The 17,830-nt window shown below is 46.4% G+C and overlaps 1 protein-coding gene across 10 annotated transcripts in view; it reads left to right on the top strand.

The window, feature by feature from the left end:
* Positions 1-10,900, top strand: part of Pecam1 (platelet and endothelial cell adhesion molecule 1) — a 54,824-nt gene extending 43,924 nt beyond the window's left edge. For 7 of the 10 annotated variants that reach the window (XM_074045442.1, XM_074045438.1, XM_074045439.1 and 4 more), the window contains 2 exons: positions 3,504-3,526; positions 9,932-10,900. In XM_074045442.1, coding sequence (XP_073901543.1) covers positions 3,504-3,526; positions 9,932-9,961 — 53 coding nt within the window. In that variant the 3' untranslated portion in view covers positions 9,962-10,900. The remainder of the gene's footprint in view (positions 1-3,503; positions 3,527-9,931) is intronic. The other 3 variants (XM_074045444.1, XM_074045440.1, XM_074045437.1) reach the window with 1 other exon arrangement.
* The last annotated feature ends 6,930 nt before the right edge of the window (positions 10,901-17,830 follow it).

The following is a 17,830-nucleotide window of genomic DNA, read 5'->3' as shown; positions in this document are numbered from 1 at the left end:
GAACTTCCAGATCTTTGAGCTTTTTTCCCTTTCCAGCTGCTACATGGGACATGTGCCCTGACTGTTCAAGAAGGGAGAAGAGGGAATCTCAGAACTAGGAAAGTAAATAAGAAAGACACCAAATTGAGAGAGGCCTAAGAAGAGAGCAAGCACTGGCTTGAAGGGCATTTGCCCTTCAGTAACCTTGGGCTGTCTGAGGGGAATGGGGTCGTGCTGATATTTTCTCCTGTTTGTTTGTTTATTCAGTGGTGCTCGGGATGGAACCCAGACCTGAGCACCCACTCTATCACTAAGCTACATCCCCAGGCTTTCCTAATAGTTCAGATTTGTAAGTTTAGTACTTGAGGTTTTTGAAAGTTAATTTCCCTTTCAAGGGATTTGCCTAAGGTTAGGATTTTGCAAATCCCAGTCAGCAAGGGGGTTATAATTTGGTTTACCAGAAGAGGGGAGCTACATCTGTGTACATATGTCTTAGTAAGCAGTGTGCAGGTGGTACGAAGTGACCAGAAAGCAGCCCAGATTACAATTTGGTATATTTCTCTCTAGCACTTAACTAGAACCCATTTAACTCTTACTGTTACACCCCTGAGGGGTGTGTGTGTGTGTGTGTGTGTGTGTGTGTGTGTGTGTGTGGGTGGGTGTGGGTGGTTCTCCTCTTCCCCCTCCTCTTTCTCCTCCCTCCTCCTCTTTTTTCTTCTTTTCCTTCTTCTCCTTCTTCTTCTCACCTCATGCATGCTAGGCAAGTGCTCTACCACTGAGCTACATCCCCAGCTCTGGAGACATTTTTGGTTGTCACAACTTTGGGGGGGGGCAGTGCTGCTCCATTTGGTCAGGGAGGCCAGGGACACTGCTAAACATCTTATAGTGCATTTCATGGCCTCTGTCACAAAGAATTATTCCACCCAAAACGTCTGCAGGACCAACATTGAGAAACCCTGACTTAGAGGACCTTGCCTTCTGCAGCTCTCCAAAAGGAGACACTTCCATGCCAGCTCTTGCTTTCCCTGTGCCCACCTTGGGAAGTGACCTGGACCCTTCCCTCCCATACCCCTGGCCTGGAGGAGATACCAAGTCTTGATCTAGGCACCATGAGTCAGCTGGGGTCCCTCTCCCCATCTGAATATCAGCTCACTGTGCCTTCCACTCCTGCCTTCTCTTTGCCTGGAATTCAGACATGCTACCCAATATTAAAGAGTGGCTGGACAGTTACAAAGAAATGGTCATCAAGAAAGAACAAAGAAAAAGTGGTTTCTCAGCAAGAAAGTGCCATCTATGAAGGTCAGGGCCCTCGCTAGACACTGAATTTGTGAGTGCCTTCATTTCAGATTTTCCAGCCTTCGGAACTGTAAGCAATAAATTTCTCTTGTTTGCACACTAAAAAGAGAAAAAACAAAGAACAAGAGGCTTCTAGGCACGTCCAGGGGAGAAAGCACTTGACAGTCAACTCCCACCCATCCTGCGAGGCCCAGAGCCAGCTGGGCCAGTGGCATTGTCACCCTTTCTCAGCATGCAAGATGGTAAAAAAGGACTCCCTGCCAAAAATGTGGATGCTACCCCCTAAATTCTGCTTTTATGGCGGTTGATGTATTACCGAAAAGAAACAAGCGCTACAAGTGGGCATAGACTAGTATTTCTATCGTTATTTTCAGTGTGTTTGCGTTTTTAGCATTTTGTGCTCAGATTGCCTTAGGAGACACAGCCCTGTGACGCTTTCCCCGTGACTGGCTCCAGAGCCCTTGGGGATGTGAGAGAGGCAGAGTTTGGGGTCCTTTGGGTCCTCCCAGGTCAGACCTGGGCCGGGAGGTGCTGCCCATGGCCTCACCCAGTGTGTGGAGAGCAACACAATGGCTCCACCTTGTGGCTGGGCTGACTCAGACACCTAGCCATTGCTATCCGCCTCTTAGAAACCGCTGCTCCTGTCCTTCTAGAAGGGAGATGTAAAGCAGTGTGATAAGTCAGGGCTGGAGGGCAAGGTAGCCGTACGGAGATGAGAGAGCTTTAAATTGCAGAGACAGAAGCACTGTGCTCCTGCTGTGAGATGGGCCCCGAAACTGCCCACGGTCCAGCGGGGACTGGGTTCAAGCTTAGGGATGGACATAAAGTGGAGCTGTTGGAGCGCTTTTCTGGAGTAAGTTTGAGGACCTGGAGTGGGGTTATAGCTCGCTCACCATTGGCTCCCCCGCTTTCAAAAGCAGCGCCCACCTAACCCCCACATCTCTCCCAGTCTTCCCCAGCAGCAGGTGGCATCCCCATTGCTACTCTGTCTTCAAGTCTGTGTCCACAGTAGGCTCCGGGTGTCTGACCACCCAGAAACTCTGGTGTGAGTGGGGGCCTGGTCCCACCTAAAGGAGCAAACCATTCCCCTAGTCAACCCCTTGTAGTGAAAACCACTCTCCTTAACGCAGACGGTGACCACTCACCCTCCACACACAGCTTCCTGTCCTCGCTGGCTCTTGTCACCCCCTCTCTCCTCTTCTTGACATTTCATCTGGGCCATCTGTGTGATCTGGCCTGGCAGGGCCAGCAAGTCACAGCATGCACTCTGGCAAAACCCTGACGTGGGCTCCAGAAGACTTGAGATGAGACATCCCTGGGGAAGTTTAGGTGGCAGCCCTGCCCTGCAGACAAAAGAGACTTGCTCAGTTGGTCCCGAACCCTGGGAAGGGGTAGACAAAACAGAATGAGATATGGAAATAGCTTTATTCCCAAAGAGGATGCTGGAGGCATTATTTAAAATAACAAAAATCTAAAAAGAATCTAACTTTTTTTTTTAATCTACCTATGTATATATTTATTCGGTGGCATTGGAATTTGAACTCAGGGCCCTCTGCTTGCTAGGCAGGTGCTCTACCACTTGAGCCATGCCCCCGGCCCTTTTAGCTTTAGTTATTTTTCAGATAGGGTCTCGTGTTTTTTTGCTTAGGCCAGCCTGAACTGTGATCCTCCTACCTACAGTCTCCTGTGTAGCTGTGATTATAGAGGCACATGTCACAACTAGCTTTTTTGTTGAGATGGAGTCTCACTAATTTTTTAGCTAGAACCTAACTTTTTAAAGTAAAGATCTGGTTAAGTGAACAGTTGCAGACCAATTACAGGATAGCTGCTTTAGCAATTATGTTTACCAAGGTACCAGAAAATGCTTACAAAGACTGGACAAAAAATATCATATACTTTGTAATTGAGATTACAAAGGCCAGAGATTATTTTTTTGCTACTTTCTACTTTGCTGTTGTTCTCAATATTTTCCTAAAAAACATGTGCTAAACATTTTTTTCAAAAAACTGTTTAAAATGTCAAATACCAGGTGCATAGCACTACAGGGCCCCCAGGAACCTGTCTATGTTTAAAGGAGCCATACACCTGAGCACCAGGTCAGCATGTGGCCTGTGTCATTGTCCCCTTCCTCTTTCCTTGACCTACTCCAGCCCCTCAGACCTAGTAGGGGAGCAGCTCTGTGCTCTCTGCATGCATTGCTCACAGCCATGTTATCTTTTATTTTGCAGATTTCATGGAAAACAGATATTCTGTAAGTACATATTTCATATACATGTTTGTTTGTTTGTTTTCAGTACGGGGATCAAACCCAGGGCCTCGTGCATGCTAGACAAACACTTAACCACCAAGATACATCCCCAACTCTAAATCCATGATTTTTTAAAAATGCTTCATGAAGCATCAAACTATTTCCTGACTCTCCCAGGATCTCCTCCTCACTGATCTCTCCTCTTCCTTGTATTGACATAGTCTAAGACCAGGAGTCCCGGGCCTTTCTGACTAGCCTGGGCTATGCTGATTCTGAATGTTTTCTCTCACTGTTTGCATCATTATTTCTCAGCCCAAATAGATAAGGAACCCTAGACTGGGAATCTAGGCACTTATGGCTCATTTAACAAGAAATAGCCAGGCATAGTGGTTCAAACCTATAATCCTATTTGGGAGGCTGAGATCAAGAGGATCATGGTTCAAGGCCAGCCTGGGCATGAAGTGAAGCCCTATCTAAAAAAATAATTAGTGCAAAAAGGGCTGGTAGAGTTACTCAGGTGGTAGAGTGCCTGCCTAGCAAGTGCAAGGCCCTGAGTTTAACCCCCCGTACCTCCAAAAAAAGAAAGACACAGAGTCAGTGGGCGGGCACGGTTGTGCAATCCTGTAATTTCACTACTCTGGGAGGCTGAGGCAGGAGGATCAGGACTTTGAGCCAACCTGGGCTACATAGTGAGTTCCAAATTAACCTCAACTACCTAGCAAGACCCTGTCTCAAAAGAAGAAGGAGGAAGAAGAGGATGAAGAGGAAGAGGAAGAAGTAGGAGGAGGAGGAGGAGAGAGAAAAGAAGTGTAGAGGCCCAAGTTCAAATTGTGTAAAGACCTGTGTCCCACTGCCTTCCAACTCTAACCCTTTCTATGAGCCGCTCAGCAGCGCAAGAGTTAACAGGGCAGCTACTATCTTCAGAAATGAGGACTTCACCTCATGAACTGCTTCTTTAAGGTCTGGGAGGAACTTTCAGCAAGACTTCTTCTAGCACTTCCAGCGGGCCCCTGGTTTCCTTTGTTTTTTCCCAAGTCTGAATTCTTATAAAACAGAGCTCATTATGCCTTTGACAGACAGGAAGGCGCTGACATTCTTTTTATGGAGGAAAGCTATCAATTTAAGGAAAAGAGGAATGAAATGAATGTCTTTTTCTAGCCTACCCCCACCCAGACTTCTGAAATCAGAGACTGTTGCATTGAAAGGGCAGGGAGCCCAATTTATAGATGGGGAAACTGAGGCCTGGATTTTTTTTTGTGGTATTGGAGTTTGAACTCAGGACTTACACTTTGAGCCACTCCACCAGTCATTTTTTGTGATGGTTTTTTTTTTTTTTTTTTTGAGATAGTCTCATGAACTGTTTGCCCAGGCTGGTTTTGAACTGCAATCCTCCTGATCGCTGCCTCTTGAGTAGCTAGGATTACAGGTGTGAGCCACCAGCACCTGGCCAGTCTGGGCTTTTCTTGTGAGTGTGTCTTGCAACCTAGTCTTCCTTCGGGCAAACCTGGACCAAGAGCGGCCAACAGCTCCCTCCCTGGCTTTCCACCCAGTACAATCCTCTTTGGTTCCGGCTTTTTTTTTTTTTTTTGTGGTACTGGGATTTGAACTCAGGGTCTGTACCTTGAGCCATTCCACCAGCCCTTTTTTATGATGGGTTTTTTCAAGATAGGGTCTCTCAAACTATTTCCCCAGGCTGGCTTTGAACCACAGTCCTCCTGATCTCTGCCTCCTGAGTAACTAGGATTGCAGGTATGAGCTACCGGCACCCAACTTTGAGGCCCGGATTGAAACAACTGCTTGCCTAAGGTTATCCAGAGCCAGGAATAGAGCCCAGGGCTCTGTCCCCAAGATAAGAAATGAAGTTACTGTCCCAGCAGTAATAGCTTCAAGAGAGGGGAGAGTGAGAACTTTGTCCCATAGGCAGTGTAGAACCCTGATAAAATGTGTTCTTCCACTTTGATAAATTCAGGGCTGCTGCTGAAGGGTAGATACCCTGCAGGACTGACTTATTTACTTTGTCTTCCATCCAAAGGGTCCAGCTAGACAAAAGCTCAACGCTCTAGGCCAGACAAAACTTTCCCTTTCCCCAGAAGCTGGCCCAAAAGTCTGCTCCCAGGATACTCCTGAGAACTCACCAGGCTGATCCTACCCTTGCCCCTCAAATAATAAAGCCATTTGGCAGGAGCGCAGGGGTCCCCAGTCATTGGGAAAGAATTTTGAATCTTTAAGCGAATGGGTTTTGTTTAGAGAAGAAGCAGGTATAGTTTCCGTAATAGTGAGCCATGCAGGTCAGGAGAAAATTAATTGAATTGCCCAGCAGGGAAATGGGAGGGGATTTCCTTCCTGAAATCAGACGTGGCAATCATTCTGCTCTTATTTAATGGCCGTTGCTTCTGAAAACATATGGAGGAAATATCTGAACAATGAGAATGCCACTCAGCCAACGACTAATTTGGTATTGTTTGACTTGCTTCAATGGTACATTCTGACTTCATTTTTCCTCTACCATTTTTGCCTTGTTTATAAATTGTATTTGTAGCCAACACAGACAGATAATGTGAAGGAGAACACCCTGTACTCATCAAAGGCAGTGAATCTGGACCTGCAAAAGTCTTGGGATCTTGGCAAAAACCTGCTTTCTTATGGGCGGTGGGTGGAGAGAGCCAGTCACAGTTTCCTTCCCTCCTTTTTGGGGCTGGCAATCAGCTGGGCTAGAATGGAACCTGCCCAGGAGCAGGGTTCAGGTTACTGGAGAGTGGTTTCCACCTTGCAGTTTGTGGCCAGCCCAGGCAAAATGTTTGGGAGACCCCATCTCAATCAATACAGCCTGTCATCCCAGTTAAACAGGAAGCTGAGATTGCTGGGCTTCCAGGCCAGCCCAGCAAGAGTTTGTGAGACCCCATCTCAATGGAAAAAAGCTGGGTGTGGTCATAGGTGCCTGTCATCTCAGCTACATTAGGGGGTGTAAAATAAAAGGATCAAGACCCAGATCAGCTTGGGCAAAAACCAAGACCCGATCTCCAAAATAACCAAAGCAAAAAGGACTGGAGTTATGGCTCAAGCTGTAGAGTGCCTGCCTAGCAATCAGAAAACCCTGAACTCAAACCCTAGTACCACCACATAAAAAGAAAACACACATACACACCCCATGATAAAACCTCTTACTATGTTACAGTTTAATATATGAGGAGATTTACTTTATTTGACCCCAAAATGGTCCTGCCACACTTGGGGAACTTAGTAGTTGCTTACCCAAGGTGCAGGATTCCACTAAAACCAGGGTTTAACTTAGGAATCAGAGGCCCACATTCAAACTTGACTGGCCCCTAACTAGCCACTTACTAACCTTATCACTTTGGGTAAACTTCTTAGCTCCTCAAGACCTGTTTCCTTGTCTGTAAATCGAGCATAATAAAACTCCTCACCTACCTATTGGGACGATTAAATGAGCATCCTGGTATATTGAAAGTGTTCATATGGGGAACTTTCTAGAAGTTGGAATTAGGGTACCCAAGGAGTGTAGGAGTCAAAATGGCCTTTGAGGGGGGTCTGCACCATGCTCTGGTCAGAAGCAAGGCATAGCTGAACTTGGGTGGCTGATATCTGGCCTGTGACTGAAGCTCAGCAAGCCCAGTACTCAGATGTGAGCAGGTTAACCTTTACCTCAGAATCCCCAAGGCCCTGTTGATATTGGCACAGCCCTTCCTGTCTGTGGTATTGCAATGCCCAGACTGTTGTCTGCCCTCAGAGAGGGAGCGCAGAAGCGTTTTTGGGGAGGGACTTGGTCTGGAGCCTACAGAAAGGCTAGACCCCAGGATCATGTCTCCCTAGGGCCGGCAAGGGGGAAGTAGAGGAAATGGTAAGAGGGTAGCCAACAGTGCTGGCAGGCCTCCAGCCCTCTGGGGCCACACAGCTTTCTTGGCCCACTTGCCTAGGTCTCTCCTGGCAAGGAAGGAGTCAGAGCCGTGGCTTGCTAGTTAGGGTCCCTCAGTTCTGCATCGTGTTTCCAAAAGTCTCAAAACCAGGAGGACCAGAACAAAATGGAGACACTGCCCAGCAGTGCAGTTGCCAAGACTCTGGACAATCCCTGCCTCTTCTCTTTCTTTGTTTTTGCAGTACTGGGGTTTAAATTTGGGGCCTTGTGCTTGTTATGCAAACACACTACCACTTGAGCCACACCACCAGTCCCCCTACATCTTCTCTTGCTCCCTGAATTCTACCTGTAGCAGGATGTCCCATGCCCATGGAGGGCCCAGAATAGTGGGCTCAGATGCGTCCTGCTTTTATGGGAATTCCATTGCCCAGGGAATCCCTGTTCCAGCATCTCCCAGGATGCTCAGCTCTTGGGTTTTTTCCACTTATCAAAATCTGACCTTTGAGTTATGCTCCAGGGTCAGTTTTATGACCCCCTTGCCGCTGGGCCCAGGATCTTCTCACTGCCTCTGAATTTCTTTTGCCCTTTGTTAATGCTTCTTGTACCTCTACCTCATAGAAGTGTTGTTTTCCAATCATTGATAGAATCTAAAACCCTTGAGGGGCAGGTTCTTTCGTCCTCAGCATAGAAAAGAATATGGCGTCAGATAAGGGCCCAGGCACTGGTAGATGTAGGTAACACAAGGCTATTAGAATCAGTTCAAGAAGGCATAAAGATCTTTTTTGTCTTTACTGGTGAACTAAACCCAGCCTAAAATGCACCATTTAAACATTTAATATTTTCAAGTGTATAATTCAGAGGCTGGGGTCATAGGCAGCTCAGTGGTAAAGAACTTGCCTAGCATGTGTGAGGCTCTGGTTTGATACTCAGCCCTGAAAAAAAATTAAATAAAGTAGAATTCAGGTGCATCAGGTGCATTTGCATTGCTGGGCAGCCATCTACACTATCCATCACCAGAACTTTTTTGCCGCCCCAAACTGAAAATCTTGATTCCTGTTAAACATTTAACTCTCAATTGCCCCTCTCTCCACACCTAGCAACCACTGTTCTACCTTCTGTCTCTATAAATTGGGCCATTCTTGGTGTGGAATCAGATGGTATTTTTTATTCTGTGTCTGGCTTAGCATAATTTTTTCAAGATTCATCTCCATTGAAAGATATCAGAATTTTATTCCTTTAAGGCAGAATCATCATCTTAAAACATTTACGTTTAACAACTTGTTGAGTCCTTTATTTTTTTGAAATGAAAAAGGTAGACCTAAAGAGGTTATGACTCTTTTTTAACCTTTATTTGTATTTATTTTATGCTGAATTTATTCCCATTCTGTAAGTTTTGTTTCTTCAGTTTCTTCTGGGGTATCTTTTTCTTCTCTGCACCCTCTTCTTCTGGTTTAGGAACAATTTTCCTTTTCAGTGAGGATCAGCTCGATGTGGTAGGGAAACTCACACATGGTTTAATTTGACCATGAGCTTTGTAGGCTCAGCAGCACATCCTGGGTCTTTCTTCACCTGAATATGTTCAGTGACCAGAGAATCTACATCCAAATCCTTCAGTTGGCATCACTCTCTGCATGTTTAAGCACGTGCTCAAAAATTCAGCACTCTTTTTGGGCCACCAACCCTGTGTCCAGCCCCACTGTTTGGCCTGGGCACACCTACCAACTCCACCACTGTAACACTGGGATGGCACACACTGCTTCTTTGAAGTGACAGCTTTCAGATACTTGGTGGCTTTTCAAACAGGCATACCCCTGATGGCCTGGGCAATTTCTCAGGCCCTCTTAAAGTGAACATGAAGATTCGAACCTCTCTTTTTTATTTATTTAATTTTTTTGTTGGGACTGGTGTTTGAACTCAGGGCTTCACACTTGCAACACAGGCACTCTATAGATTCTGCCACAGCTCCAGTCCATTTTGTCTGGTTATTTTGGAGATGGGGTCTCCCAGCTGTTTTCCCAAGCTGACCTCGAACCATGATCCTCCCAATCTCAGCCTTCCAAGTAGCTAGGATTATAGATGTGAGCCACCAGTGCTCAGCTTGAACCTGTTGATCTGCATGGTTTTTTTCTGGGTCAAGAGAGTAGAGAACCATTTTCACAGGTCACCTCAGGCCACTTAGGGGAAGAGTGAGCATGTCTCATTTTAGCTAGAGACAGAGCTGGAGTTGGAGCTAGATGCTCATAACTAATGGCTCCATTCTTCCCCTGGGGGTAAGTGTGGCACCATGGACACCTTGCTGGGCACTTGATGCAGTTGCTTGGATGACTGATGTGCCACACGTGTGCAGGAATAGAGGAAGGTGAGGAGGGAGAAATGAGTGTGAGCGGAGCTGTCTGGGAGGGTGGGGATCCCAGGGGGTGACTGCCAGGTTTGCAGTTCCTTTATGAAGTGCTGTCTGCCACTTTACATCTCTGTCTAGCAGGGCGATCTTCAGTCCTGAGACTATGACCACAACTCGTCTCTTGTCATTACAGAGAACGGAAGGCTCCCTTGATGGAGTTTAGGACAGCGAAGGCGGGTGCACATCCCTGGGAGGACATCCACATTCCAGGAAGAGCAGATGACTCCCATACTCCCAGAGCTCTGTGTATTTTCATGCTCCCACCGAACACAGCAATTCCTCAGGCCAAGTCACCAGTTCTTAACTAATCCATCCTGCCAAGTTCATGTCAGATATAAAGAGTTTCAGAGAGGCTGTTCAATTGCCCACATGGCCCTCCTCCCAAGTTGGAGCATCCTTGCAATTTGGAAGAGCAGAGGGAGGCTCAGAGTAAACAGGCCACGGGGATATTTTGAAACTTGAATATTTTGTCTTGGACAGAGATAAAGAACTTTTCTGTGTGTCCTCCTCCAGAGACACCAGTTTTTGTTTAATAGTTAATCACTCTACTGAATGGTCTAGTGTTGGGCTAGTTTTTGGTTTTGTTTTTCTTTTCCTTTGGTCTTTCAAAGGCCTTTGGTTCTGGGTCGTCCTTGTTCTTTGGAAATACAGCACTGACAAGATACCTTTCCCCTGTCCCTCCCGTGACTTCAGCCACCACAAGTGGGAAAACAAAGCCATTTGGGAGCAACTCCTTGAAAATGCCAGCTTGAAAAGACAAGGCTTACAGTGAGCAGTGCTCAAAAACAGAGTGAATGTTCTTAACCTGTGTTCTAGATCTTTCCTTTCCCATGCTGAAGGCCAAAAGGAGAAATGGTTGCCTACAGCAAATATTATTTTTAATAGAAAAATGAAATGTGTATTTTTCTTACTAATTTTTTTTAATTTATTCCTTGCTAAAGAAATGGTCTCCTGAGGTCTTGGCAGGAAGGAAGATGTGGCCATTTTGCAGTGGAGAGGGTACAATGAATCCAAATTCCCTTCCTTGTCTGCCTCAGTGACACAGCCTGCAGGATCCTGTGTGTGGGGGGGATTGTATTAAATAAATTTGATTTTTACTCTTCATGCATCTGTGAAATGTCATCTTCTGAGAGGCTACCTGTAGCCTTCAAGGACTCCCCAGGCCTCTGGAGTCACAGAGAGAACCAAGCTGGTGTCATCAGCAGGCTGAGACTTACACAGACCAGAGGAAGTTTGAGTCTCAAACACCCAGTCATTGAAGAATTAAAACCCCTTGTCTAGTGCCTTCGTGCTTCCAGCAAAGCCTCCTGGCCATCCCTGGCAGGCAGGTTTGTCAGATGCCCAGTTCAATTTGACTTTCAGATAAACAACATATTTTTTTTTAGTGTAAGTATGTCCCATGGAATGTTAAGAATATTGTTGATATTAATTTTTTTTCATTTATCTGAATTTCAAGTGTAACATCATCATTTTTTTGCCAACCCCACTGGCATGAGTTCTCCCCAGTTCCCCACTAGTCCTCAGGAACCGTCCTCTCTAGGGATGTTGAGCCTCCCCCCCCCCCCCCCGCCCCAGGCCTCCATCAGAGCACCTCTGTGCTGAGCAGAGAGGGAGAGGGAAAGCCAAGTACCCATCCCAGCTCTGCCAGATTCCAACTGCACAAACTTGAAGGAGCCGCTTAGCCTCTGAGCTTCAGTTTCCTTATCTCTCAGATGAGATTGGACTGGGGAGTCCTTGTTTGAAAGTCCTTTGAAATTTTTATAAAACAGCTGGGCATGGTGGCACAGGCCTGTGTCCTAGCTACTTGGGAGGCAAAGGTAGGAGGATCTTGGCTCCAGGCCTTGGCATATCCAACAACAAAATAAAAAGCAAAAGGACTGAGGCCCCTGCTCAAGTGATAAGAGCACTTGCCTAGCAAGCTTGAGGCCTGAATTCAATTCCAGTATGACCCAAAACCAACAAAACAGAGCCAGACGCCTGTGACTCATGCTGGTAATTCAAGTTACTTGGGAGGCTGAGATCAGGAGGATCATGATTCAAGGCCAGCCCAGGCAAATAGTTCATGAGACCCCTATCTCCAAAATAACCAGAGCAAAATGGACTGGTGGTATAGCTCAAGTGGTAGAGCACCTGCTTGGCAAGCATGAAACCCTGAGTTCAAACCCCAGTCCTGCCAAAAAGCTGGTGGAGTAGCTCAAGTGGCAAGAGTGCCTGCCTAGCAAGCCTGAGGCCCTGAGTTCAAACCCCAGCACTGCCAAAAGAAATAAGCAAAAAGAATTCCCAGTCCTACAAAAAAGAAAAAAAAAGCGATTAAAGGTAAGGGGATTCCTGCCCCCAGCTCCAGCACACACACAAAGTTATATCACAAAAATCTCATCTTTCCAAGGTTTCATGGCCACAGGCTCAGGATGAACCCAAAGGATAGAAGACAGTTGAATGACCTCGAATGTCCTTCAGGTCTAATGTGTCAGTGATCTGAAGCAAATGTCACTCCTTAGTCTCTTGCTGCCACTAAGCAGGGTCACCCCTGTGGAAACCTCGAAGACCCCGTTCCTACTACTGAGCCCTGTTTCTGGAGCATGCAAGAGTTTTTCCATTGTTCTCCACCTCTCCATACTCAAGGATCTCCTTAGTTGATTTAATGGCAAGAAACTTCTCTTTAACTCCAGGACCCTGACTCCAACCTTCCTAACCAGTTGGCATGACCAAGGGTCTAAGCCTGAGTGTGTCACAAGAGCATGCTCACCAGGGGATGCTAGTCCTCACTGTAGTCAGTACTGAAGGACTTACGCAGCCCTTTGCAAACTTGTGGAAGAATGTTTGTCCTCTCCCAAGTTGCTACAAGAGGTCAGACACCCATTTTATGAACATATATTCGTCCCCACCCATCAGCATTCACTGACTGACTAACTGAACTTACTCCTGGACCTACAGTTGAGGAGCAATGTGACTCCAAAGTCAACATTTATTTGTTAAAGCAATGGTTCCCAGCCAGGTCAATTTTGTCTCCTATTGATCATTAGGTAGCATCTGGAGACAATTTTGTTTGTCACAACTTGGTAGATGGGCCACTGGAACATGGTGGATAGAAACCAGAGGTGCTACCAAGCGTCCTGCGTGTACAGGACAGTCTCCCACAACAAGGAACCATCAAGGTCAAGGTACCGAGGTTGAGAAACTGGGTATTGAACCACCTCGCTATTCATTTCGATGCTTAGCACACTTGTACCTGTTGCACTCTGTGGTCTTCACATGTGCTGAGTGTTGGGTGGGAAGGTCACAGGACTCCTGTCGCCCTTCTGAACACACGGTCCAGTACAGATACAGATGAGTAGAGAGGCAACCACAACACAGCCTGGCAAGGGTCGTGGTGGAAAACGAAAATCACTTAGTGGGGACACCTGGAAGGGGCACAAGTGGGTGACAGGGTAAGTCCAAGAGGAAGGTGTGTCCAATCAAAGAACTGACATAGGTGAAAGTCACCGGGTGGAAAAGTCAGCAGATGAAAGAAGGCTCAAGAAGACTTAGAGGCCGTCCTCATTAGCATAGTGGTGAGTATCCCCACCTGTCACACGGGAGACCAGGGTTCAACTCCCCAATGAGAAGGCAGACGCCCTTTTAGCTGGGCGCCCATGGCTCACACCTGTAATCCTAGCTGCTCAGGAGGAAGAGATCAGGAGGATCATGGTTTGAAGCCAGCTAGGCAAATAGTTCTCAAGACCCTATCTTGAAAAAAAAAAAAAAATCACAAAAAAGGCCTGGTGGAGTGACTCAAGGTATAGTCCCTGAGTTCAACCCCCTCCCCCCAAAAGAAAAGGCTTGGAGGAGGGAGTAGTGGTACACTCCTGTAATCCCATTAGTTCGGGAGCTAGAAGTAGGAGGATCTCAGCCAAGGCCTGTCTGGGTGAAGTTAGCACAAGACCCTATCCAAAGAATCAAACTAAAAGCAAAAGAGCTGGGGGTGTAGCTCAAGTGGTAGAGCACTTGCCTAGCAAGCATGAGGCCCTAAATTCAAACCCCAGCACAGCAAAAAAGGCCTGGAGGCAAGAGAGAGCATAATATGCCCTTGGAAATAGCAGAAGGACAGTCTGCTAGCCCCTGGTGCCTTCCAGCCTCGTGACTCCACTAGTCCTCTTGGTTTCCATTGTCCCCTGGGAATTTCTGTCACACTCCCACGCCTGCCTCAGGCTTTGAGGACTTAAGGGAAGACCCCTGAAGGTGCTGAAGAATGCAGCTCCTCCGTGCAGTTGTTTGTACGATTCTCCACTTGTGTCGTTAGCAAGGAAGATCCCTCTGCTACAGAGGCTGGAGTCAGCCTTTGCCCTGCAGTGGTGCAGGTGAGGGAGACAGCTCCCGGTGTGCTCTTTGAAAATACTGTCCCCAACTGAAGTCTCGACCTGGGCCCACACAGTGGAAATGGAATTCCCTGAGAGCAGGTGCAGAAATCGTGAGGGTGTTCCATTGTCTGGGAAAGAATCCACAGCTTCTACCAGTTTTTTGAAGGGAGATGTAATCCAGAAAATGGTTAAGAACATCTAAATAATTAAAAATTCCCATATACTAAAACCTCCAAAATAATAGTTAATGTCTCTTATCAAAGGGTCTACCTCAGGCTTTGGGGTGTTGTTCAGTGGTAGAGCGCTTACCTAATATATTCAAGGCCCTGGGTTCAATCCCTAGCACTGCAAAAAGAAAAAATTAACTACTTCAAAGATAGGAGTTTTATATCCAATTTCTCCAGCAGAGTCCTGGAGAAATTGCTCAGAATAAATCAGTGATTTCAACATTTAAAACAGGCAACCCACATCTCTCAAAAGTAATAATCTCTTAGACTGTTTTTGGAATACCAATGGACAGGCACCAAATTTATTAGAAAACTTCATAACCCAAGGATAACCCAAGGTTTTGTCATTGTTGTTTTGGCTTTTTCTTTTTTGCAATACTGGGACTTGAACTCAGGGCCTCACACTTGCTAGGCAGGCACTCCACCCCTTGAGTCACTCCGCCAGCCCTTCATTGTTGTTTTGAAACGGTCTTGCTATGGAGCCCAGATTGATTTAGAACTCTTTAGTCTAGGGTGGCCTCGAATTTGCCATCCTTCTGCTTCAGAATTCCAAGTGCTGGGAGTACAGGCACATATCACCACACCCAGCAGTCCAAGGTATTTCTAAAGCCTGAATTGTCCCTTCATATAGCTCATGTAGGGCTGGCATTGTGGCTCAAGCCATAAGAGCGTCTGCCTAGTGAATGTGAGGCACTGAGTTCAAACCCCAGTGCTACCAAAAAAACAAACTAGACTTAGATCATGTAATTCAGTAGGAAATGAACCTTGACACTAGAAGGGAAGCATCTGTGTTCAGACAGCATGAAGGGTGTTGGAAAGCAAACGAAATTCTTAAAGAAAAATAAAAGGTAAGTTGGAATCAGAGATTGGTAACCAATTGACTGCATGATCTTGGAAATGTCACATGTCCTAGGATTCATCTCCTCCAAAAGCAAGTGTATTTTTTCCCTAGGGTTTCCATAGCAAAGTACCACAAACTGGGTGATTTAAAGGAACAGATATCTATTCTCACTTGGCTCTGGACACCAGAAGTTCAAAATCAAGGTGTCAGAAATGCTATATGCCCTACAAAGGCACTGGGGAAGACTGTCGCTTTGCCTCTTTTCACTTCCAATGATTGCTGGCAATCCTTGGTGCTCCCTGGCTTACAGCTGCATCACTCCAACCTCTGCCCCATCATTGCATGACATTCTGTGTGTGTGTGTGTGTGTGTGTGTGTGTGTGTACGTCTGTCTATCCATCTGTTTTTACATGGCCTTCCTATAAGGACATCAACCATTGAATTTAGGGCTCGCCGTACTCCATTATGACCTCACCATAACTAATCGCACCTGCAAAGACCTTATTTCCAGATATGCTCTCATTCTGAGTCTCCAAGGAGACACAAATGTTGCGGGGACACTAGCCAACCTGGTACACAAAGAGACATGACAAGCTCACAGCATTGTAGCTCTGACTTTCTTTGTTTCTAAAATGCTCGTATCAAAGTGTGAAAACAGTGATTTGCCTGCAAATAACACCATCTTTTAACATCGTCTTTTCAGCCTTCTCAGTCTGGTGTTCTCTCACTGTGCCTTGCTCTCTTGTGCCTTGTGTCTCGGCACCTCTGAAATATTACTGTGTTTCTTTCCTCCTCTGACCCTCCTCAAAGTTCTCCCTCACTTTCCTCGTTCATTTTTGCCCTGCTTCCTCCTTTCTCTTCCTTTTTCTTTTCCACTTCATCTTTCACCTTCTCTCTCATTAACTGGCCGGAACTGAAGGTTATACACTGTGTATATTTATTGATGAGCTTTATATTCCCAGTTATTTATTTTGAAAGCCAAAGCATGGAATACCTTCTATTTTTCTCTCTTTAAGAAAGAAAAAACTGGGCTCTGGTGGCTCACGTCTGTAATTCTAGCTACTCAGGAGGCAGAGATCAGGAGGATCACAGTTCAAAACTAGCCCAGACAAATAGTTCATGAAACCCTATCTCAGGAAAAAAATCCCTTCAGCACAAACAAAAAGGGGAGCTGGTGGAGTGGCTCGAGGTGTACAACTTGAATTCAAGCCCCAGCACGGCAATAAGAAGAAAAAAAAAACACCCCCTAAAAGCCTGCAAAGTTGTTTTCTACATATATTTGACCCTTGGTGGATTATTTTTCCAAGTTTTATTGGATTCATTAGGAAAAAGTCCCCAGTCGCTGCCTTACTTCCTTCTCATCTGAATGTGCTAGTTTTCCTGGAACTTCTTGGCACAGGAGGGCCTGGTTTAGTGCCAGAAACTGTTCCATTAATTTCTGGTACACCAACACTCCCTCCTCAGGGCTTGGGTTGTTGGGGCCAGAATTTGCAGCATGAGAAAATCTCCCACTTTGGGGACTTCTACAAAGTCTGGGACTAGGTTCTGGGAAAAGAGAAAAAGAGCGGATTTCAGTGCCTTCCAGACAGACTCTGAACTGGAATCTAACGCAGGCTCTACAAGCTCTGTCATGCCACCAGGTGTTGACTAAAAGTGTGTGTCCCCACATCAAGACACGCTCAGAGCTGGGCACCGGTGGCTCGCGCCTGCAATTCTAGCTACTTGGGAGGCTGAGAATGGAGGATTGCAGTTCCAGGCCATCCCAGGCAAACAGTTCATTAAACCCCATTTCCAAAATATTCAGAGCACAAATGGACTAGAGGTGTAGCTCAAGCTGTAGAGTGCCTGCTTTGCAAGCATAAAACCCTGAGTTCAAAGCTCAAACCCCAATTCCTGCCCCCACCAAAAAAGAAAGACAGGCTCTGTTTGCATGACTCCTCCAGTGAGGTTAGTATGAGAAGTACAAGTTGGCTGCAGGCGTGGCTCAAGTGGTAGAGTGTTTGCCTGGCAAGCAGAAGGCTGAACTCAAACCCCACTACCACTAAAAAAAAAAAAAGTTGACAAAAGGAATTCTTGTTCTTATGAAGCTTCTGACTGCAATCATTTCAGTAGGTCCTCTGACATTTGTAGTTTTAGCATTTGAGACTTTGATTATTTAGGAATGACCCTGAAGATTTAGACTTGAGGTAAGCTGTCATTTTCTGAGTCCTGTGGCAGGGTCGTTGGCTGAGGGGTAGCTGGTTAATTCTCCCTGGGCACCTTCCTGCCCCTGCCACCACCGTACACAACTCTAAAAAGCTGAGCTTGCCCGTCCCCACCGCAAGGGAGAGAAGTGGAGTCCCCTAAACGAGGAGGAGCAAGCTGTAGGGTCCTGCCTCCTGTCCCCAGATGGAGGCTGGTTCCTCAGTGGAATGACTGACTGCTGGACACCCAGGGAGGCTGGACTGTAGACCCTGGGTCTTACAACCTTGACAAGAGACTCCAAGCACCTCATGTGACAAGAGCTTGGCTTCCTGTTGAGCCACCTGTCTTCTTGAGGACTTTGGACTACAAGGAGCTTTAGCAGTGACCATAACCAGAACTCCTTTTCTTCCCCTGTTTTCTAGGGAGCTCATGAGCCTTCCAGA

Source organism: Castor canadensis, chromosome 11 (genome assembly GCF_047511655.1).
Source record: "Castor canadensis chromosome 11, mCasCan1.hap1v2, whole genome shotgun sequence".
In the NCBI taxonomy this organism is placed as follows: Eukaryota; Metazoa; Chordata; class Mammalia; order Rodentia; family Castoridae; genus Castor; species Castor canadensis.
This window is presented reverse-complemented; position numbering and strand designations above follow the sequence as displayed.